This window comes from Atta colombica, unplaced genomic scaffold (assembly GCF_001594045.1).
Source record: "Atta colombica isolate Treedump-2 unplaced genomic scaffold, Acol1.0 scaffold78, whole genome shotgun sequence".
NCBI lineage: Eukaryota > Metazoa > Arthropoda > Insecta > Hymenoptera > Formicidae > Atta > Atta colombica.
This window is the reverse complement of record NW_017259570.1, coordinates 196,092-220,040: the sequence shown is the minus strand read 5'-3', so window position 1 is coordinate 220,040 and position 23,949 is coordinate 196,092. Positions and strand designations below refer to the sequence as shown.

The window sequence follows — 23,949 nt, the reverse complement described above, 5'->3', positions numbered from 1 at the left end:
ATAGGGACTGTATAGATCATGATGGAAGAATTAATTCATAATTAATTTAATCAACAGGATTCCTTACAGCAAAATTTCTGGCTACCTTCGTTATTCCTATTTATTTTTTTATTTAGATAATAAAAGTAATTCTATTTATAGTGCGTCTGCATTTATTGCTTCTCCGTTGTGCATGCGCGGAATGTTTGTTATGTCGCATGTTAAGGCGCATGACAGCTGGAGCATTTCAATGAGGTTACAATAATCGATGTAAACAATTTTAAACAATGAAGACCGAAATGTACAATGAAATAATGATGACAATTCGTAATTTTCGAGGCCTGTCGAGAGATTGTGCCAAAGTGTTAAAGGAGAAATTTAATAAGTAAGAATTCTTCTTTTTATTAAGATATTAATTTTGAAGGTTAAGTAAATTAGTAAAATTAAATAATTTGCTTAAATAATTTGATTAAATAATATTCTTTAGAAACTCTTTAAAAACGTGCCAATCTAATATAATTATGTATTCTCCTTATTTTTAATCGATTTGGAATTATTTAAAAATTATTTTATTTATGAGATTTTTTATTCTTACATAGCATCCATCCAAACACGCTGTACAGCATCTTATCGTTAGAAATACAACAGAAAATGAAAAACAATCATGTCAGACTGTTTGGAAACAATAAAAATTATTATGACAGGTAAAATAGCTTTAAAATCATCATAAGCGATTATACATATATCAGAAAAAAATTTACTTTTTTAAATTTAATTATAATTCGTTGTTTTTAAATCCTAGTTACTTGGAAGCAGTGCAGAACGGAGAACCAGTAGGCATTCTGCTAAGGATAGCAAAAGATATTGACGCTGCACCAGCTCTATTAGCACGTAACATTTTAGAAAAATACTGCATGCGCGACAATGCAAATGGTAATTCTTAATAATCAATGATTAATAGAATGACAAGCAGGATAATTAATTTTAAAGCTTTTTGGACTTTAAAGACATGTAAAATTTTATTTCAGTTTCAAAAAATCTAATTTCCAAACTATTTAAGGATACTACACTGATTGATGATAAGGATCTCGCATATGAAATTTATTTGGTAATTAGTCTAAGAAGATATATAATGTTTCATAAGAAGAAATTACATATCTTGATTATTAATTTAATATATCTATTACAATGTAAATTAATCTACATATTGATTAATATATCTATATAAAAGTATCTTAAAAAAAAACTCATTATTTTCTCTTTTTCAGTGTACATTATATGATGATCTGTATGGACCTATAGCTGATGCAATGGGAATGTAAGTGTCCTTCATTACTTCTGTTAAGACTTTATGTTTATACTGCATTTTCTAATATTATAGATATTTATCAAGTAAAATTCTTTGTCTTTATAAGGAAAGTAAAAGAAACAATATTTAATAAAGAGTGTTTCTTAGACACTTATACTTTTTGATTTTTATTAAATGCTCTGATACCTTTTGTTTTTCAATTTTTTTGACATAAAATTATGAAAAAATAAAACAAATTAACAAATTACAAAACTTACACAAGAGAGAAATATATTTTTTCAGATGCATAGGACAAGAATATGAAATTAAGCTTCAAGATTGTTTAATACAAAGAAATATTGCATTTCGTAACGAAGAGCACTTACGATTACGAGGCTACGACAAGACTCCAGATTTTAAATTGGAAGTACCGATTGCGGTGAATGGTTATGTGATAAACTGGATTGAATCTAAGGCACGATTTGGTAACATGGATGTTCATCAAAAATATATGAAGGAACAATTCTTAAGTTATTGGAACAGATTTGGATTCGGACTTGTCATTTATTGGTTTGGATTCCTTGATTGTCTCACCAAATCGACTGAGAAAAAGTTTATTATAATGGACCATTTTCCCGAAAATATTATATACATGGATCCGGCTTGTATCAAATCTACAAATAGTACGTGATTATAATCGACATAATCGAATATATTTATTTTTGTACAATTATGTTTAAGCTAATGATTCGACTTAAAATTGTAAATAGAGCTATGCTAAACGATCTAATATTTGAATCAATATTTTAATATTATTGCTGATTATTTATCGAATTATATTATCGAAACGAATCAAAGTATAATTTTGTATATTTTCGTATTAATTATAATTATTAATATTCGAGTCATTAAATTATTCATACTTTCTTTTTTTATATTTTTCCCCAAATCTTTTAATATCTTAATTAAATTACATAATAAATGTCAAATAAACTAAATGCTACTGTAGCATTAACATTAAAATCACAGTCGTTAAAAATAAACATGATTACAAAATATATACATATATTTTACAATCTATCTCGCAATGAATCAATTACGATGAAGTAATAAAGTCATTCGACAGCATTATATTGTACATTATATTCTCTTTGAATTTGAATTCTTTAATCAATGTTGAACAATTTATTGAATCTAAATCTTAGATCTTATCTTTTTTCCTATTTTTATCTGATACTGTATACTTGTCATAACTTTTTGTTGGATCAAAGGGTTCCCATCTACTTGCTGGAAAAATGTGTTTATTCCTCTCGTACCATGATCTAAAAATATAAAAAGGATAATAAATTATAAGAAATAAATTGTGCGAAAAAATTATACAATGTAATCGAACTATTTCTTTATTAATGAATACCTAAGTAAAACTTTTCCAGCATGTGATTCTTCAGTTTCGACAGAAGCATCATGCATAACTCGAATATCATCATGAACGTCAAATGTGAACAAAGGCCCACTTTTTCCTCGTGCCTAATTGCAACATTAATGTATTACATATTAAAATAAGATACCAACATTGTATTATTGCTTGATAAGCTTTATTTATTATTTGAATATTTTTACCTTAGTTACGATAAAATCATAGAATGTATAATGATGTGGTAATATAAGATCCTCCTTGACATACATTAACTGATCTGCCATTACTGTTTTAAGCTCACTAAATTCACGTCTCAGGACTTCCAGACATCTCTGAAGAAGCTGATAGATAGAATTACCTGTGTGTAAAAAAAGAGAAAGGAAATATTTTAATAAACTCAGTACATGAAGTAGAATTACATAGAAAAACGTATTTTTATAATTTTATAATTCTCTAATCGCATTAAGATATTTACCTTTCTTCATTATAACACTCCTACGATGGCCAGATCCATCCCAATAACTGAATGTGATTTCAATTTCTTCTTCCTTCAATGCATTCTGCTTTCTAGCCCATTCTTGTCTCAATTCCTCTCTAAGTTTATTTTCCTCTTCTTCTCTTTCCCTATCTGGTAAAAAACTTGTATCTACATCTGGGTTTTTTTTAATTTTCTTATTACATTGAATATCATCTGATTTTATAGATTTTTCTGTATTATTTTTGTCAGAAATTTCAATTTCAGCTTCAGCTTCAGCTTCAGCTTCATCTTCGTCTTCGTCTTCATCTAAATTAAAAGACAACGCTTGAATCTGTCTTTTCTGTTTGTTCTTTTCTGCCTGTTTTGCTGCTAATGCTCTTTCCTTTTCTTGTTCTTTTTCTCGTTCCTTCTGGGCAAGCTTCCTTTCCCGTTCTTTTACTATATTTTCCTGCTTTGCTTTCATCTCATTTAATGTGACCAAACCAATTGTGGAAGTCTTTAATTGTTGTTCAACAGCATTGTAATGAGTCGCAAACTTATTCTCTATATTATGAATCTTCAAGTCATCTTCGATTTTCTTCTTTCGTAGTTCTATTTCTTGTTGTGCAATTTCTCGCTTCTTCATCAGCTGCATGGCTCTGCCAGCTTCGCTGGCTGCTCCTTTGTAATGTGCCATGTTTTACAAGAATAATCAACTACTACTTAAGTAATAAGTATAGGAGTTTCCTGTCTCCACCAACTTTGTTACAAGATTCACTAAATCCTAGATAAAAATATATGATTTTAATATATAATGCAATATCTAAAAAATTCATTTTTAAAAAACTTAAACTGAAGAGTCTTATAATTTCAAAATTTATGATATTCTCAGAAAATTTTCATTTTATTTCGATAATTATAATGAAATATTAATTCATATATAAATATCACTTTTCATTATGTATTACCTGCAGTGCAAGTCTCCAAATATTTAAAATGTATTGAACACGATAAAAAACGAAAGATCGTAAGAAATGAATAGAATTCATAGACGTTTACACAGCTATCAAGCTCACATTCTCAGCATTTTCACGAACATCTGCAAACATCTGACCATTCTAACCACTCTGAAATGAGAAAGATTCTAGATATATGCACAGTGAAGCAAACGTTCAGTATTGAAAATCCTAAAACAAGAACATTGACGTCAATTGTTATTCCATTGTTCAATACTCATTTTTAGCATCAAAGAGCGTCAATTAACTTAATGTATTCTATATTTCTTCTAATTAGAATGTAATTCTAGAATTAGAAAAAATAAAGAATAAGTTAAATCGAGATTAAAATTACTTACAATTGGAACTAATTAATTCAACTTAATCAGAAATTTGTGAAACTGACCTTTTACGAAAGAAGGAATTTTCTGTAAAATAAATATTATAATTTATAACAACAGACAAATTTAATTCGTTGCATCTGGAATCGGTTTGTTATAAAGATATTAAACATCAACATTATAAGAAAAACTTTACCAGTTTGCCGATAAATATAAAATTAAATAATTATTATAAATTATATAAAGACTACATAAATATAAGTATTCTAAATAATTTAGAAAATTGATTAGAGATAAAAATAAAAAATTAATAACGTAAACAATGATAAAGCAATCATTATCTCGAACAGCCGCGACTTACGAATATCTAGATACGGCACATATGTTCGAAAAATGTTCACATAGTACAGGTATACATTTATAATAATGGGCGAATTATTATCTTATCTTTTTAAATCTAGGTACATCTATTCTAAGATAAAAGTCTCCAACGAAAGTTTCTTTTGCAATCTCCCTCACTCTTACATATATTCGCTCTTATTTAGTTGGTTTGGTAAGTGAATAGTCCGGAATTTCTTAAAACTCTGATTATTACTTTATCAATAACTTTATATTCTTATAATCATTCGAGATTCCCAAAGAGTTCATAATTCGCTGCATTTCATTGGAGACACACGAATCAAGCTGTTTATTTATATTCGGCATTACATAGATATTATTCTATATTGCTTTGCTATCGTGATTGATTTCAATTGTCTGACACTCGTGGCCTTTCAGATGTTCAGTATTATGTCGAAGTCACGAGTTTCAGTTGCATTCAGGTTAATCGCGAATTGCAAAAAACTGCATTCCACTGATTCCACATTGCCGTGTTCTACGAAGATCGTTCATAAGACAAAAATCGTTCAAGATTCAACCGGATTGTATTCGCGGTGCGTTACATTCGACGTGAAATTTGGAATGAGCTCTCAAGTTGTTCTGTGAAGTTGTGTCAAACCGTGATACTAATAAACGCGTACTAATAAATGCGTTGTTTTTTATTTTTGAACATCCAAGATTGAAACTCGCTCGCCAAACTCAATTTTTCATAGTACACATAGTATTATATAAATATAAAAAAAAAGAATTGTTTGTGTTGCTTTTCCATTGTCATGAATGAATACAAAGATCATCTTTCGTACTGTATTATTGCATTGAGGTTTAATCTCAATGAAATTATATCTGTCAAGTACAGAAGCGGCGGAAAGTTTGAGATATTTTCGATATGAAATAACAAATTAACCTGAGTATATTATTATATTTTTTTACATCATTTTTTAATATCATTTTAGATGAAAACACATGGAAAAGAATTTTTTTACACTTGCTATGTCTACTTTAGGTTGCAAGGTGTTAAATAACTAAACTAACATTATTTTAATGTAAAAAAAATGAACTTTAATATTAAACAATTTATAATTCTACTGATCTATTGGATCCAAAATGTATTTTATTTTCTTGCTAATATTTAGTTTAAAAACTTTTTCCTTGATTTGATAACTTTATTAATGCAAGATCTTTTTCTGTGAAAATTTAATTTTTATTTTTTAGAGTTTTTTTAATCGTATTGACCCAAATAAAACAGATCAGCAAGATTAAATGTTATTTTAAGCTCTCAAAATTTTAATAAATAAAAATTACAATATTACTACATGTATTTATATTTCCTTATTAGTGTTATTAAAAAAATTATAATAAACTTTTAAAATATAAATGGAAAAATTCACCTGCAGTAGATCTCAGAATTAATACATACGGATTATGGTTTAGGACTTATTTATTGATTATCAGATTTATAAGATGTTTAAGCCATAGTTGTAGATAATTTAAATAGATGATTTCCATGACATATTTTTGTTTTTCTTTCAGTGTACAGCAACAGTGCAAAATGAGTGATATAGATAAAACTTTATATACATTGCCAAATGATCAACCTGTTGTCGCTCTGGAATGCGACACTGCCTTCAAATCTTTGACGCAAAAGGAAAAATTGTACGCTCACTACTTGAGCCAAGCGGCATGGAGGGGAGGATTGATAGTATTAATACAGACATCGCCGGAATCTCCACTGATATTTGCACTGTTGCAAAAAATATTTCTCTCAGAATCTCTCGAAGACTTGGAAAACTCCTCAGTGCGCGCTGGTGTTACTCAGGAGCAATTTACGGTATAAGAAAAGCTTTCTTCTTGTATATCTTTTTTTTATTTTTTAATTTTGCAGATTATTAAGTTAGCATTCATATGACGAGATACCTTTTATTTTTCAGGCTTTCTTAGTTTACAGTTCTGGGATTTTTGCAAATGCAGGCAACTATAAAGCCATGGGCGATACTAAAATTATCCCCAATATTCCGAAAGGTTTATTTGAGGCAATAATAAAATCTTCAAAAGCTTACAAGACTAATTCTAAGGAGATGCAAGATCTATGGAATAAAATATCAGAACCCATGTTTTCCTTAAAGGGTAAATTAAAATCATTAGGATTGGGTGACAAAGGTATCACAACTTATTTCTCTGCAAACTGTACTGAAGAAGATGCCGACAAAGTTAACGCATTCATGCAACATAAAGGATTAGAATCTTGTAATGCAAGATGCTTCAAGACAGTAGTGAAAGATCCCGCGAGTAACGATAATATTAATATATATGAAATCAAATTAGCATCAGTAGAGATGTCAGATAATCCTAAAGTGACACTGCCCGAGGAAACATTCGGAAATGCCAAATTTAAAATTACGAGAGGAGATTACAGCAAACTCTTGATGCCTGTTGTGAAAAACCTCCAGAAAGCCAAAGAATACGCGTCGAACCAGATTGAAAAAAATATGCTGGAAAAATACATCGAACATTTTAAAACAGGATCTTTAGACGATCATAAGGACGGTTCTCGTCTTTGGATAAAGGATAAAGGACCGTCTATCGAATCTTATATCGGCTTTATTGAGACGTACCGAGACCCCGCGGGTCAACGAGGAGAATTCGAAGGCTTCATAGCGATAGTGAATAGACAAATGTCTGAGAAATTCGCTACACTAGTCAACAGAGCCGAGGAATTTATCCCCAAGCTGCCTTGGAACAAGGATTTCGAAAAGGACACATTTTTGAGACCGGATTTTACCTCCTTGGACGTTTTAACGTTCGCAGGTTCTAGTATTCCATCGGGAATAAACATTCCAAATTACGATGAGATTAGACAGTCCGAAGGGTTTAAAAATGTATCGTTAGGAAACGTTATACCTGCTCATTTAAAGGATGTTCGTTCGATTCCATTTTTATCTGATGCTGATCAGGCGTTGATGCATAAGTATAGGGTAGCTAGCTTTGAGGTGCAAGTTGGTCTTCACGAGCTTCTCGGTCACGGTACCGGTAAATTATTTAAACAGATGGGACCGGATATGTACAACTTCGATCGTGATACTGTGATAAATCCTCTTACCGGTAATAAGATAGACAAATTCTTTTTGAAAGGAGAGACTTACGATTCTAAATTCGGCTCTCTGGGATCTACATACGAGGAGTGCAGGGCGGAGGCAGTCGGTCTTTACTTGAGCTTGGAGAAAGAAACAATGAAAATATTCGGTCACGAGGGACAGGTAGCAGAGGATATAATCTATGTGAACTGGTTATCTCTGCTATGGAGTGGTTTTGCAAAGGCTTTCGAGATGTATCAACCGTCCACGCAAACGTGGTCCCAAGCTCACTCTCAAGCACGTTATGTCCTGCTCAGAGTGTGCCTGGAAGCGGGCCAGGATTTCGTCAATGTTGTCGAAACTGAGGAAGGAACCAATCTCCGTATGACTGTCGATCGATGCAAAATCTTCACGGTCGGCAAAAAAGCCGTCGGAGATTTTCTCCTGAAGTTGCAAGTTTATAAAAGTATGGGAGACTTTGAATCGGCTAAGAAAATGTACGATAGATACAGCGAGGTACCTGAAAACGGACCATACCCATGGGGTAGCTGGAGGGACTTAATCCTGTCTCGCAAAGAACCAAGGAAGATCTTCGTTCAATCAAATACATTTATTGATGGTTTGTATCAAAATCCTATACATTATTGCTATTTTTTAAATATTTGTATTATCCATGTATTGTACTTATGTATACTTGTATGATAATTTGTAGTCTAATTTTTTTATTTGTTTTAGATCTTGATTCTAATAACGTGATACTGAAAAATTACAAGCCGTCGTTCGCGGGACTTATTCAATCATGGGTAGAAAGATTCCCAAGTTTAGACATATCTGAAATGTTGATAGAACTCTGGGAAAAAGACAAACAACATTTTGAATCGGAATATTACTAAAATATTTAACCAAACGACTAAATCGTTAAAAATTTCATGTAACTCTCTTTCGTGTCTGGCTATTTACCAGAACAACAGATGTTACATGTGCAGAAATATTACTTTTTTACGCTTTATTTTTTATTAAAGTACTAATGGTCGCGTTTAAGAAGTTAGTTTCTTCTTTTATTATGATTTCCAATTTTCATTATAGATTCAATATACGACCAGTGAAAAAAAAAATCAGTGAAAAAGTGCATAAGTCGAATAAACGTTTTAAGATAATACAAATACACTCACACACAAAAAAAACGGGCCACTAAATTTTTGCACAAAATTTTTAATATTTTCAAATTAGCAATAACTCAGTGAAAAATCATCGTAGATGATTGAGATGATTAAAAAAGCCTTTTAAAGTTTAAAATTTCTACTATCAGTATTTATACTTTAAAACATATACTTTAAAACATATATACTTTAAAAAACGATCTTACTGATATTTTATGGAATTACACAAACATAAACAAAGATGCATAAAATTTCAAAATTTTTTATGAAATTTGCGAAGTTCCACGGCGCCAATTAAAAATTGCGCACAAATGGGATTTACAGCTTTCGAAAGAGTGAATCTTTAATTTACTTTTTTATAGACATCTGTACGCTTTTTTTCCACCGAGTTATTTAACATTGAAGCAAAAAAAGTTCTTATTTCAAGTACCAATCTGGAAAGTAGAGATTTCAAACTTTAAAAGGCTTTTCAAGCTTTTTAAACATTTTGTTATGATGATTTTTCATTATTGCTATTTGAAAATATTAAAAATTGGTGCAAAAATTTAGTGGCCCTTTTTTTTGGCGTATGAATATATATGTTAGGAGTGATCACAATAATTTCATTAAAACTTTCAAAAATCTTTTTGTTCATACTCTTATGTTGCAGCTCTGCAGAAGTTAATGCTTAGTAAACGTTTTGCGATTGGATTATATTTTTAAATCTAATTATTCTAGAGGAATAGTTCTATTTCAACAAAAAAAACTTTTAATATTCTACTGAATTCTATTAAACGTGACCATTGATTATTCAGGATTGAATGTGTATATATGGTGCGTGTCAATTTAATTTTTTTTAAAGCTGCAAATTGTATCATATTGTGATCCATGTTCCACGACATTCTACCGCGATATTCGTCACTAAATTATTTGATCCTGTTCAAAATTTATGGACAGCTAATTTAGCGCTGAATGATGAATACAAGAGGATGTATTTATGTCGGTATTCATAGTCTATTCTTATTTCAAGATCATAAATATATTTCGTGTATTGATTGGGCCATTTTTGTGACTTTATCATCATGCCACATGTCATCATGTAGTGATCCACAGTTTTTGTTTGTTTATTTCAGTAATATATTAGACAAGTCACTGGAGAAATCCAAAGAAATTGTAATAATTTGATCCACTGAAGTGGATCATAAATCCAATAAAGGACAAGAAGAAGAAGAGTAATATGTTATTAAGAGTAATTAATTAAGTAATATACATTTAATAATGATAAAAATAAAATAAAATTTTATTCTAACAAAGAAGGCCTAATATAATAATATTGCATTAAATATTATAATGTATCCACGTATGAGATAAAAAATTTTATAATTACGTTTTTTTATAACCAGAATATTAAACTGTTTGAACAGAAAGTTCACATCTTAAAATTGTATTTAAGATAGTCCTTATAAATATAAGAATCGATTATGAATACCAGTCTTACAGTTAAAAATATTTCGAGCTTGTATATGTAATATAAAGATATCTATACATTATATATGAATATACAATTACTTTATAAATACAAGTTAAAAAGTCTAATTGTATTATAAATAATATACAAGTATTTTAAATATAATATACAAGGTGATTTGTAATCAATGCATGAATTAAATAAACATAATAACATATGAATGTTGCAATTTAATTAATTAATATAATACTTAGATCTTTGACGTTCGTCGTTTGAATTATGTCAATCGAATATGCAAGTACTTGAAAAAATGTGTTTTATATAGTTATGTTTTATATACTTACTTAAACATGTTTTATATACTTATTTCTTCATATAGGCAAAATCTATTTAGATCTGTTTTTTGTAATCATATTAGGCCTCAAACACAATGAAAGGAATAAGAAAAACAAGGAATAACAGATTTCAACTTATTAAAAACCGTGTATTCTGTTTTTATAATAGGTTGAAATCTGTTGTCCTTTTTATTTTTTTATTCATTTCATTATGTTTGAGGCTTGAGTCTTATACTTCTGAACTGAAGTAATCAAATTTTAAGGAAAAAGAAAAATAAGAAATACAAAGAATGAACTTTATATAACTTAATATATAATTGAATATTTTTTATGTTTTTGATTTTTATGTCTTTTTTTTTTAAAATCTGATTGAATGCATTCAGTACTACTATAGGTGCGTTCGGAGAAACGCTATTAGCGCTATTGTTACAGTCCTATTGTTGTATCCTTGTTTTACGTTTAATAAACGAAGATAAAATGACACAATAATACTAATAACGTCTATCCGAACGCATCATAGAACTCTTGCCTGCTACAGATTTTTGGATTGACCGAAATGTGCCAATCAATTGCAAGAACTTACTGAATACTATTGCATTTCAGACGATAGTATTCATTTCATGTATAAATTTATTTGTGTTTGAAATTTTCTAAATTTCCGCATTTGAAACGATTTAAAACGAAATAAACACAAATCGAGCATAAATAAACACATTTCTTAAAAAGAAAAAACAACGATTCTGAGTGTAAAAAGTGCAACTAAAGTCTGAATCTCTCTCTCTCTCTCTATATATATATATATCTATACTCCATGCTACATCCTCTTAAATCCAAAACTGAAAACTGCTGAAAACTCAACTTTTGGCGGCAATAAGCAACAAGAACGCGTAGTAGAAACAAGTGTTTCGAAGTACTTCAAAATGGAAGATAAGGAATCTTTGCGGAAATTGTTCCTGGATTTAGGCTGTGAAATCGAGAATGATGCCGTTCTCGAAAAATGTAAGTACTTTCAAGATTTACTGCAATTTTTTCAACTCTAACGTCAAAAATCTTTTCTTAAAATCATGTCTTGTCTCGACTTGTTCGGATCACGTTACTCATTGAAAACTTAATTTTGATTGTATTGAAAATAGAATTGTAACTTTGAATTGCATCGAATGGTCAAATGAATATATCTTTTGTAAAACAATGTGATTTAAAACGGATGTCCAGACTTTCTCGTATAACCTCACTTTTGAAACCGAGAAATCCTTCATTTTACGTTGGCTACAAATAAATACTTAAACGATTTAAAAGAAAGCCAGTATTATTAATGGCAATTAATTTTCATTGTCACTGAACTTAATCTTTTAAAATTTCTTTTTAATTTTAGTTTTGCAACAAGAAACAAAAAAATTTTAAGTTAAACACGCGATTAAAGTTAACAATGTTACTCTTAACTTGAACTGAAGTCAGAACAGAAGTTTCTTTGTTTATCTGGATTTATAGAATAGAATTTTAGAATAATATAATTTTGGAATAATAGAAATATTTAAGATTTCGTTCACAAATATTTTTAATCGAGAAGTAAACGATATTTTTGATTGGAATTAGTCTTCCTTAATGATGTATTTCATAGGTTTTGAATTCTGCAACAATTACGATGTGGACGTGGATAAGCTTACGGAATTGTGGCTTACATTTTGCGTCAATAACGATGCGGATATCCAGCCTACTATTGACAATCTCATTAAGATGGAACATCTGATATTGAAGGATTACAAATTGAAAGAATCACATTACAATGAAAACGACGATGTACTCAGCATGTATGGCTGTACTAAAAGTGGACCATCGTCTAAAGTGAGTTTTTACAATTGTTTTCTACATCAATTTTATGTAAAAAGTAGGTATGATAAGTTGTTAAATTCTAAGCTTTACTTGGAGATAACTTGTCTAATATATAGTCAAATCATGGTTATAATGTGTTCACAGACACTTATATAAATTACCATAATTATTGTGTATTTTTCTTAAAACTGTATATATTTTTGACTTTATAATTAGAATTTATTTTAATATTCTTCGACTTATAAATAAACAATGAATCCGAGAAATTTTGGCAGAGTATGAAATTTATGAAAATGTAGAGAAGATTTTTTAAATAAAATTTATATTTGAATATAAAATTGAATATAAAATATTTGAATATAAAATACTGAATATAAAATTGAGGAGACTGTCAAAAATGTATACATATTTCTGGCTTTATAATTGTAATTTATTTTAATATTACTTTAAAATTTAAGAATACACGAATAGACGCGAAGCAAAAAAAATTGGTAATACGAATTGTAAAAAAAACTAGAAAGATCTAAAAAATTCTTCTATTTATATTTGTGACTAAATGAAGAGACTACTTGTCAAAAAGTATACATATTTTTAGCAAATTATAATTTATTTTAATATTTCTCAACAATTTAAAAATACAACACATAAGACAATTGTTGGCAGAATAATACAGATTCTAAAAGAATCGAGAAAAATTCTTGAAATATTTCTCGGTCAATAATTTTTCGGGAAGAGTACCTACTTAAAAAATAGAAATTTCTTTTCTCGAAAAAATAGAATCCTTTCAAGTATTTTATTATTCATCCTAACAATGTCATAAATCATTCAAGATAAATATCTACTTGAACGATTTTATTTTCCTTTTGAATTTTTTTGAAAATTTCTTCATCTTAAGAGATCTTCGACCTTGTGAATAGCATTACTGGCATTGTTTCAACAGACCCTTCACGTACCTAAATAATTTATCTACTGTCAACATTGTTTTATTGTTTGTGATGGATCTTCCGTACAAAATATCTCTTTATAAATTTCACATTCCATTCACAACATCGTACTGCATTTTATTCTCGTCGAATCGAAGAATTTTTCAAACTTGTCTCTCGGCAGTATCGAAAAAGGAAAAAAAAAGCTATTGAAAAAGGAAAAAAAAAGCTATTGAAAACAGCATTAGAGAATCTCGTGGTGGCACTGTAATTCCCGCCAGAAAAATCGCTCAGGTAGATTTTTTCCCCCGCCCCTTTCACGTCGCTCCACATTCGTGGCTCTCTTCCGAAGGATCTCCCTGAGGAGGGAAGAGGGGAGGACAACCCGTTTCCATTGGCGGAACGAGGACGAAGAGCGCGCTGTGTTGACTGGAGGGGTGGAGGGAGGGGGAAGGTTCTTCCTCTGTCTCCCTTCTCTCTTCTCAACGAGCCAAGCAGATCTCTTTCAAAGGGTACGATTTCAGTTTTCAAGGACTCCGGCGCGTCGTTTGTCGGTTCGTCGTTTGTTCTTTCATATTTAATCGCGCGTCTCATCACTTCGTTAGTGCCGATCACGCGCGATCCACGCTCCCGACTGTTCGACGATTCGTCAAATTGGTACGCACCTCGGCGATCGTGTTACACTCGGTATCGGTCGGTGCGGCGATATCGAGCTCGGTATCTCTTGATGGCGTCGGGCAACAACGCGTCACCGCCATCGGCGTCCGACAATCGCGTCTCCGCGAGTGAAATTATCGGGCCTTCGGAAAGTTGGATTCTTCACACGACGATCGTCTCGGAATCGCGCGGGAAAACGCAAATCGACGGCTTCGGGAGAACGTTATTCCTGCGACGTCGACGATTACGTTGACGTGATGGTGTGGGAGAGGAAACACGAAGCGATAACGACGGCCATGATGGTTCGGTTTTGGCTTGAGCGAGAAGCTCGCGAGTGCAACGAGCAAGTCCCGCCGATCGCGCGTCCATATGTTCGAATCCTCGTGAGAAGAGGATCGAGATCCAACAGAGAAATTCGGAAGGAAACGAGAGAGTCGAAGCTTCGATTCCGCTCGATCGTTCCTCGCGTCGCGATCGCTCGCGACGCGCGCGCGCGCGCGCACGCGCATGCGTGAGAAAAGGCGCCGCGTCGCGCGGACGCGAGTGCGACGACCGTTGGCTTCGACGAATCCTGTTGATTCGCGCCGCTGCAACGCTACAACCTGTTGCTCCGACAACGAACGATAAAGGTATTCCCGTAGTCTGTTCTTTGCAGAGAACGCGCTGCTTTTTCCACTCCGAGGGAAGTAGGTATATAATTAGAGTTTAATTAGGTATACCGGAGAGAGAGAAGATGAGAACACAAAGAATACCGAATGAACAAATCTCACAGTGATTCTCTTTCTATTCGATATCGATTTTATGGATTGGATTCCGGATACAGAGAACTCGCGTTAGGTAATTGGAAAAAAAAATCTTTGTTGCATAAGAATAAAAGTTCTTGTTAATTATTCGATTTAATGTTACGCGTTTCCGCAAATGTGGATTAACTTTATTTTTGGTTCCATTGATTTTTATCTTTTTCTAATTCTTGGAACTAGAAAAAGACAAAGAGCTAATTGAAGATTAAAATTAAATTGCATTGATAGAAATTGGTTTAAAACTTGGTTTCATCAAGGTAAGATTGATTTTGATCTCTGTTTAATTTATTCATTATTTATCTCATTTGAATTCTAAGAATAATACCCGTTTCCTCATCAATATAGATTAATTTTAATCTCGGTTTAAACTTCCTTTTTCTAAAAATTTAAAAAAGATAAATAAGTTAAACTGAGATTAAAGTTAATTTTTATTGTTGGAGCCAATTTTTAGAATTTAATAAAATAAAGAATATTCTCTAAATTCTTTGGAGTGGAATCTTACTTTAAAGAATAAAAATTGAGTTTTGAAAAAGAGAAACTCTATTTTTAATCATTAACAGTGAGATTTTGCTATTTAGAATAACAACAGATGAACTTATTTTTAACTAAATTTGTACGGTTTATTTTTTCTCCTTTTCTCTCCAACATGGAGAGAAAAGGAAGAAAGATGAATCGTGCAAAAACTTCAGCTAAAAAGAACAGATCTAATTCATTCTAAAAGTTCTAGACAGAAAAGTTCTAGACTAAATTGAAACGAGATTAAAGTTAATCTTGCATTGGTGAGAAACTGAAAAAACTGGGATTTAGAATTACAACTTAATACGTTAATTCTAATTCAACTTACTCTTCATCCGTTTCTAAGAATTCTCAGAACTTCTTTTATAATTTTTAGAAAAAGATGAACTTCAAGTTAAATCGGGATTAAAGTCTACATTGGACGTTAATCTACATTGGATGTCATAGGTGGGATTTGAATTCTACCATTAAAGATCACAAATATAATATTTTTAATATTCCATATTGTAGTAAAATATTGAAAACGTAGTATTTTCGATATTTGACTTGGCGCTAAAATTGTAATTATTATTCTCTATGAATCTCTTTAACAACGGGATATAATTTTTTATAGAATCCGTGAATTTTTTATTTAATTACTTTTATTAATATTTATTTTTTTTTTAATTATCGACAAGTACATATTTTTTATTCCTTTTGCTTTTAGCGTATAAATTCGGAATTTATTGAAGAAGTTTTTGTAAGAAGGAAAACAAGTTTCTCTGGCCTTCTTTCGCATTCTTGGATGATCTTTTTGACTACCTCATGGCGTTGAAGGGTCGAAATTTCCCAGCGGACCTTTCACTGGCGACACAAAATCCCCGGCCGGCTTTTGTCGGCATTCGCTCCGTCGTACACTTTCTCCTCGATCGGATTGTTGTGGAATCGTCGAGAGACGCGCGTTCCCGCCGATAAGCTACGCGAATAACTTCGTGTCTAGCGATATCACATTTGACCGACGGGTTCCTCGCGCGCCCGCGCGCTCCCGTTGCTGTCTCTCCACCAATTAACCACAATTGAACAACAACTGTTCCAATCTCTTCCCTCGCCCGCACGGCTTTCGGCTCGTCGCGCGTTTTTTTCGTCTCCTGGTCTTCATGCCGCGTGACTTGGATGAGAGATGGATCGATATTCGTGGATGTTCGAATGGATGTTGCAACGGGTCGGTCGGTCGGCGACACGATATGTCATAAAGCAGTGGATGAGAGATGTGAAGGATAATCGGGACATTGGCGAGAGTATTGACGAGAGCGAGAAGTCGACTTACGATAATGGATATTAAAACGAGTATAAGCCTCTTTTTCGTAAGTAGCTCCTATATATTTGTTTGTCTTGGATCTGGAGGCTCATTTTAGAGAATTTACTAGAATATTTATAACTTTATTAAGCAAGCTTGGTGAATTTGTTCATTTTTGTAATTTCATCTCGTTGCAAAAAGAAGTAAATATATATTATGAATATTATATGAATTGTTTAATTAATCTGCAGTTTTTTTTAGATATGATTGTTAATAAACTAATAATTTATGCAAATTAAAGAAAGAAATAGTAAAATTTTATTTTTTATTCGGATCTGAAAAGATTCAAATATTTGTTGCAATATTTTTCTGATGAAGTATATTTTTAACAAGTCTATGCTAGTACATTCAATACTTTTAATATTCAAGTAATTTATCATTTTTATATATAAGAGATAAGTATTTGTGAAATTTACTTATATTAAATATTGGTCTAGACTGATAAAGTGTCTAGTCTATTTGTTTGTTGATTTTATATTTCAAATCTGTTTACTAACGTTACTGTTTGTTCGCTAATATTAGTTTGTCAATATTGATTAAGAATCTACTTTGCCTTCGCAGACATTCGAGTATATAATGTACTTTCCGTTGCCTTAAAATTGTAGAATTAATAGGAAAGTTAAATCAAACAAACAAGACAAGCAGACGTGTTCGGATTTTCAAGATCAGTTCCTTGAAAAGAAGATGAAGTGATTTCGTTTTACATATTCGATTTCAGGTTTTTTATGATCGATGTTTTTTATGAAGTAATGTACATTTTTTGTATTTAAGATAAATTAGATATATTGTTTGATATTTGGCAAAAGCGAGAAGGAAAGTTTTAGTTTAATCCCTCAAAGCATGGAATTCTAAAAATATTATTGTAACAAATCAGATTTTATTGTTGTATTGTGGCTCAGATAACATGGAATATTCCAATAATATTGAAACAACATTGCATCTAACAAAGTAAAATAGATATATGTTTAATATTTGAAAAGTGAGAACGAAAGTTTTAGTACAGTCCTTCAGGAATATTCCAACTGTATTGTTGTAATATTACTGGAATGTTCTAAGAGATACCTGGGGAATCTGGACTAAAATTTTCTCGTTTTTTTTTTGTAAATATCAAACATATCTGTTTTATTTTATTAATATATTACAACTTATTGTAATATTGCTACCTGAGCAGTAAAAAAGTAGAGCAATAAAAAAAAATGTTTTTTATTTTTTATCCAAGATTTGTTTAATTGTCAGAGTTGATTTCTTCTTCGCTTTGAATATATATAGGCTTCTGCCTAGAATATTCGAATTAAGAAAGAATCTTTATATTTCTGAACAAATAATGTCCAGATCGTATTGTCTCATTTCCTAAATATGATTATGTAAAAGCATGTAGAGTGTATATAGTAGAATGTATATAGTAATAGACATATAAGTATATATTTTTATTATTGAAAAATTTTAATGTAAATTTTAATGTGCGTTTCACTTCTCTAAGAATAATGTCACTTCTCTAAGAATAAAAGTAGTTCGGATTCTATTATCTTTGTTTACTGAATACCTTGAAGAAAAATTAGTTTTAAATTGAAGCGTTTTTGCTGGAAAAGATCGTTTTCTTCTCAAAAGTTCATTTCGAGCTTTCTTCAGTTCGTTTCTTTGTTATTCCAAATTTTTTGTCCTCTTGCCCCCCCCCCCCCCTCTCTCTCTCTCTCTCTCTCCGACATTTACCTCCGACAGTTACCTAGAGAATGTGTTTCTTGAAACGAGGTAAAAAATGGCAAAAGTAAGTGAATTTACTAGAATACTTATAATTTTATTTGTCAATATCTAATAAATTTATTTACTTTTGTAATTTTCATCTCGTTTTAGAGATACATAATTCCGTTTTATTTTGAGTGCAGAAAATATAACGTATAGTAGCTACAAAGAACAGACTATGCGTACGACGAAAGAAGAAAGAAAAAAAAGGAAGAAGGATAAAGCGAGAGGAAACGTGTCACGTGCGAACAAGTTTACTCGCAAGCGCATGCGCCTGAACGAAGCGACTCTGATCCGGAGAGATCGGACGGCGTCGGACGCGGACGAGCGGGATCGTCTCTGAACTTGATTGAAACGATGCGTAATACAGGGTGGACATTAAAAGCGATCAGGTTAATCGCAGTTAACCTCTGTACAATGGCAAGCAACGTCGTATTCTTCCTCGTATTCTCGCGCGCACACGGCAACCGTTTGCAAGATCAGCCGATTCCTTGCCTTCTTCCCTCCCCCGAAGAAAATGCTGGAAAGGGAGATCCACGCGGGAAAAGATTCTTTTCGAATTTGCCGAATGAGTGGCGGTCTAGTGCACGGTCGATAAAGTTGTGACTAGATCCACACTCATTAAGCACGTTCGAGCATTGCAGCCATCGTTTTGGAGGGAAATCAGAGATTCCCCCGAGGAGCATCTCCTTCAAAAGTCTTTCTGGCTATTTCTGTACATTGGAGTTTCCTCCATGAACAACCGATTTAGACAGATTAATAGATCTTCTGCCTCGGTGAGGTTTCTCTCGCGAGTGATTCGTTTAATTGATGAGATTATCGCTATTATAGCGATGGAACGCTAGGAATGAAATAAGTTATCATTCGAAGACGGAGAAAGAGAGTAATTCCATAGACGAGTATGGATGTGGTGCACGTGCGTCTTATCATTTCGTGACTAGATACATACTCGTCTACGGCAATCTGTCTCGGTATCGGAAGCACTTCCAATATGTGCGCTGAATGTGTGTGCCACTGAGATATATCGTTATCTGTATATTATATCAATGTATTTCGTAAGACAAACTTGTCCTTGCGGGTAGACTGGCGACGGAAAGTCTCATCGTTTCGTCGTGGAATTCACGTAGAATTATACCTACACTTGTATGTGTATATATAATATCTATACATATACACACAAAGAAATGTATGCAGCTTTGTAAGAAAGAATTAAAGAAGTAGTTGGAGGACCTCAAGTTCTCCTGTAAGAATGTTCATACTAGTAATTATTTTAATAATAGTGATTTATTGCGTATATCTCGGATGGCAGTGATGATTTTCAGAATAAACAAGTTTAATAGAGATGCGCAAAAGATGAATTAATAAGATTGCAGCTATGACGCCTCTAATAGAAATTAAGAATATATAAAAGTAATAATAATAATATGGTGTATATTTGTATAATTCGTAATGTAAAACAAGTAGAGTTTAAAAACAGCAAATGCGATAAACGCTAATAATGGATGTAATTTTATTTAATTAAAATTAATATTAATATTAAGATAAAACCAGTTTCGGATGTTTATAATTTGTGCGAATTTTAAAATCGAGTATTAGAAATATAATTTTGTTAAATTTATACTTGGTATTAACATAATAATAATGATGTTTATTTGTAATTTTATTTTGTATATTCAATATTTTATCTCTTTGTACTGAGAAATGATGAAATCGCGATCTCATGTGAATAATTGAAGAGTTTACTTCTGAACTGTCTTATAATATTTAAAAAGTATGTACAAAATTATACGTTTCAAAACTTATTATAATTGTAAATAATCTCCACTTTTGAACAGCTTGGATAAAAGGTTTCAAGCTAAACTCTTTAATTAAAGACTCGCGTTTGTATGTATACTTCACGTCAATCACGTAATATCATCAACTGACGTGGATTCGTACAGAACATGATGAATAACGCGGCTGTTTTCTTTTTTCTCATAGCGCGCACGGAGAAGTCCTGAGGTAGAAGTTGATGCAGATACACAGACTGATAAAACAAAAGCTGCGGAATACTCGTTTTCATCAGCTACTTGCACTGAGAATTCGTAAGTAGATTTTTTTGAACAGTGGGCTGAGCCCGCAATTTCAAGAAAAATTAAATATGGAATATTTTTGTAATGAATAAAGAAACTAATATATTTATGAAATATGCATGTATGCTTTGAAACTTTTGTCCTTTTAAAAAAATTGAAACTAACAACATAATGATCGTAAAATTGTATGTAATTAAATACATAAATATAAATATATGTATGTATATATAATAATTTTCTAGATTTTATCCTTTTCATTTCTTAATTTGAAATTAACAACATAACTTAATATATTAAATGTCGTATGTATGCAGGCAGAATAAAGATTTTCTACATTTGATTAATTTTATGTGTTGTGAACGTTTCTTTAAAATATTGTGTCGTTTGTAGAAGCGTATCATCAAGTCAGCGTAACATAACGGACAAGAAAATCTTACTTTCCATCGGCGAAACCGTCTCGTCTTGGAAGAGAACAGATAATTTTGATGTTCAAGTTACAAAGTCTGATGAACCTCATGTTCCCAGTGACGCGAGATACATGTATGAGATCCTATCAAGACAAGGACACATTCTCACACATGTGTGCCAGAACTTGGGTAGCAGATTGTTCAAGACATGGTTGAAGGCGAGTGGTAATGCCATCAAGGTACGTTACGTGAAAAATGTACGAAGCGTGAGCCAAACGAACTTTCGGACATTCGGTCGCATCAATGCGAAAAAGGATACCACGAATACGATAACATTGGAAGGTAGCACAAGGCGGAAGGGGATCTCGGGGGCTGACACGATCGAGCTGGACTTTCGCAATGTGAAACAATATTCTGTATTTTCCGGTCAGATCGTGGCGGTCGAGGCCGTCAATCCAGTAGGCGATACGTTATATGTGAAGGAGATATTTGCGAGATCGTATGCGCCACTCGCGTTAATACCAACACTTGAATCGAGGTTTAACATTTTCGTCGCGGCGGGTCCGTTCACCCCGTCCAGCAACATGCATTATCAGGCGTTGTGGGATTTGATGGAAAGAGTTGCATTGGACGAACCACAAGTTCTGATATTGATTGGGCCTTTTCTCGAATACACGCATCCCGAAATACAGGATAATGTCATTAAGGACACACATCAGGAACTGTTCGAGAAGATTCTCACGAGAATAATGGAATCGACGCAGTAATGTTTCACAGAATATCTTGAAGTTTTAAATTATAATTATATAATTTGAAAATATTCTGATTTTCATGATTATACGGATGTAGATAAGAAGATAAATTTTATTAATTAATAAATGATAAATTTTATTAATTAATAAATGATAAATTTTATTAATTAAGTATGTGATATTACAGGAGGAACACGCAAGTCATACTGATAGCTTCTAATCGCGACGTACATCACGAACCTATATTTCCAACCCCTCATTACACAGTTTTCAATCGAAAGTTGTCACAAAATTATTCGAACTTAAAGGTGATGCCAGATCCTTGTATATTGAATGTCGCTGGTTTGAAAATCGGGATCACATCAGTCGACGTCATCAAACATATCGGAAAAGAAGAAATATCGTAAGTATACTCTTACAATGTCTAATAATTTCAAAAGTAATTAAGTAATTAATAGACTAAACAATTTTTTTCATTTAATCTAATTGAATATACATATGTATTGCTATTTATTTATAAAAATTTTATAAGTTTTTAATAAGAGATAAATGAATGTTTGCAGCAATGTATCAGGTGATAGACTTAGTCGTCTAGTTGATCATGTGCTCACTCAAACATGCTTCTATCCCGTGTATCCTCCATCCGAGGATCTGAACGTGGACACGGAGTTATGGGAGAAGTATGCCTTTTTCGATCAACAACCGCATTTGTTGATTTTGCCATCCGATATGCGATGTTACTGCAAAGTGATCAACGAATGTATGATCGTAAATCCGGAACGCATGCATAAGTACGCTTATGCTAGGTTGAGTGTGAAACCAGCTGTCGGCGGTAAATGGAGTTCCAATAATATCTCGTGCGAGATCGCCAAAGTCTGATAGCTTTAAAGCATAGTTTTAATTTATTTTTATGAAGTATAGTTTTGGACCTTTTTAAAAAACAGAATAATTTTTGTAAAAAACTTAATAAATTTTTTAATTTTTTATTTTTATATCATAGTTTTCGAGTATATTAAACCATTATATCAAATATTTAAATTACTTATAAAAAAATGTCCGATTATTCAGAAAAAATATTTATGTACTTCATTTATCAAATAATCTAATGTTTCATATGGATTGTTAAAAAATCTCTGTTTAATTTTCCCTTTTCCTTTTTTTCATTAATATTAAGTTAATATTTGCGTACGTGAGTAGCAGCAGGACTGTTTCTTTAGTATATATTTGTAATAAAAACATGATCACGACAGTGTGTCAGCACGCAAGTTAAAACGTAGAGCACGGAATATTTAATGTTTAAGTTTTTGGAAAATGGATGTTTTCCAGGAAGATTTGTTCGCGTTGCTTGAGAGAAATTCCCAAAAATTTTTACACTTAAAATAAAATAAATATATTTGAATGTTGAAAAAAAAATTAATATGTTTAATATAAAAAGTCCAAGTAACAGGTTACAGTATGTTAACAGGTAACAGTATGAGGGTAGGAGCGCAATCTTGCATAACGCATGATACAAAATGGATAAGAAAATCAAGCAATTAAAATCCAATATTTTATGGAAAGGAATGAAAAACTTCATTTTTTAATTGCATTTTTTAATGTATTATGCAAGATTACTGCCCTATTTCATATATATGACAAATTCCTTTAAGTGTGTCGCTTGATTACAAGATAAAGAATTTCTAGAGATTTAAAAAACTTTAGTATTCTATGGAACTCTTCTAAATCAATACATTAAAAAAATTTATCATACAATAAATGAAATATTAGTCTAATTTGGTGATTATTTTATCTTGGTTTATTGAAAAACAGTAAGAATCGGAGCACAGTCTTGCAATGCATAACAAATACATAAGAAAATTAATCAGGTATGTATTTTTTATGAAATAAAAATGATTTTTTTTACGCGTTTGTCATTTGTGGGTGCTTTTTATTTAATAAATCGACACAAGTGTGACGTCACTTTGTTATTCTATTCATTGGAATATCAAAAAAAGAAAGATATATATATATATATATATATGTTTGTGTCGACTTGTGTCACTAAACGG

General features: G+C 31.6%; 4 protein-coding genes across 6 annotated transcripts; 3 read left to right on the top strand and 1 right to left on the bottom strand.

Moving 5' to 3' along the window:
- The first annotated feature begins 205 nt into the window (after positions 1-205).
- LOC108692645 (uncharacterized protein C15orf41 homolog) lies at positions 206-1,958 on the top strand. The gene is made up of 6 exons (XM_018200993.1): positions 206-364; positions 579-683; positions 782-912; positions 1,008-1,087; positions 1,248-1,297; positions 1,571-1,958. The coding sequence occupies exons 1-6, from the start codon at positions 267-269 to the stop codon at positions 1,956-1,958; spliced, it is 852 nt and encodes a 283-aa protein (XP_018056482.1). The 5' UTR covers positions 206-266.
- A 510-nt stretch (positions 1,959-2,468) lies between these two features.
- On the bottom strand, positions 2,469-4,249 carry LOC108692633 (protein FAM50 homolog). The gene is made up of 5 exons (XM_018200978.1): positions 4,110-4,249; positions 3,160-3,925; positions 2,888-3,042; positions 2,682-2,794; positions 2,469-2,589 (listed from the first exon to the last, which is right to left on the bottom strand). The coding sequence occupies exons 2-5, from the start codon at positions 3,836-3,838 to the stop codon at positions 2,469-2,471; spliced, it is 1,068 nt and encodes a 355-aa protein (XP_018056467.1). The 5' UTR covers positions 3,839-3,925; positions 4,110-4,249.
- A 707-nt stretch (positions 4,250-4,956) lies between these two features.
- Positions 4,957-9,146, top strand: LOC108692595 (dipeptidyl peptidase 3). 2 transcript variants are annotated; one of them, XM_018200917.1, is made up of 4 exons: positions 4,957-5,030; positions 6,386-6,683; positions 6,784-8,545; positions 8,662-9,145. In XM_018200917.1, the coding sequence occupies exons 2-4, from the start codon at positions 6,405-6,407 to the stop codon at positions 8,817-8,819; spliced, it is 2,199 nt and encodes a 732-aa protein (XP_018056406.1). In that variant the 5' UTR covers positions 4,957-5,030; positions 6,386-6,404; the 3' UTR covers positions 8,820-9,145. The 2 variants fall into 2 exon arrangements, with proteins under 2 accessions (XP_018056406.1, XP_018056405.1); XM_018200916.1 differs by lacking the exon at positions 4,957-5,030 and adding an exon at positions 5,255-5,409 and having other exon boundaries at positions 8,662-9,146.
- A 2,618-nt stretch (positions 9,147-11,764) lies between these two features.
- On the top strand, positions 11,765-22,790 carry LOC108692630 (DNA polymerase alpha subunit B). Of its 2 annotated transcripts, XM_018200971.1 has the most exons (6): positions 11,765-11,867; positions 12,487-12,710; positions 20,651-20,754; positions 21,133-21,912; positions 22,089-22,304; positions 22,465-22,790. In XM_018200971.1, exons 1-6 carry the CDS (start codon positions 11,789-11,791, stop codon positions 22,778-22,780), a joined length of 1,719 nt encoding a protein of 572 aa, XP_018056460.1. In that variant the 5' UTR covers positions 11,765-11,788; the 3' UTR covers positions 22,781-22,790. The 2 variants fall into 2 exon arrangements, with proteins under 2 accessions (XP_018056460.1, XP_018056461.1); XM_018200972.1 differs by lacking the exons at positions 11,765-11,867; positions 12,487-12,710 and adding an exon at positions 16,883-16,937.
- The last annotated feature ends 1,159 nt before the right edge of the window (positions 22,791-23,949 follow it).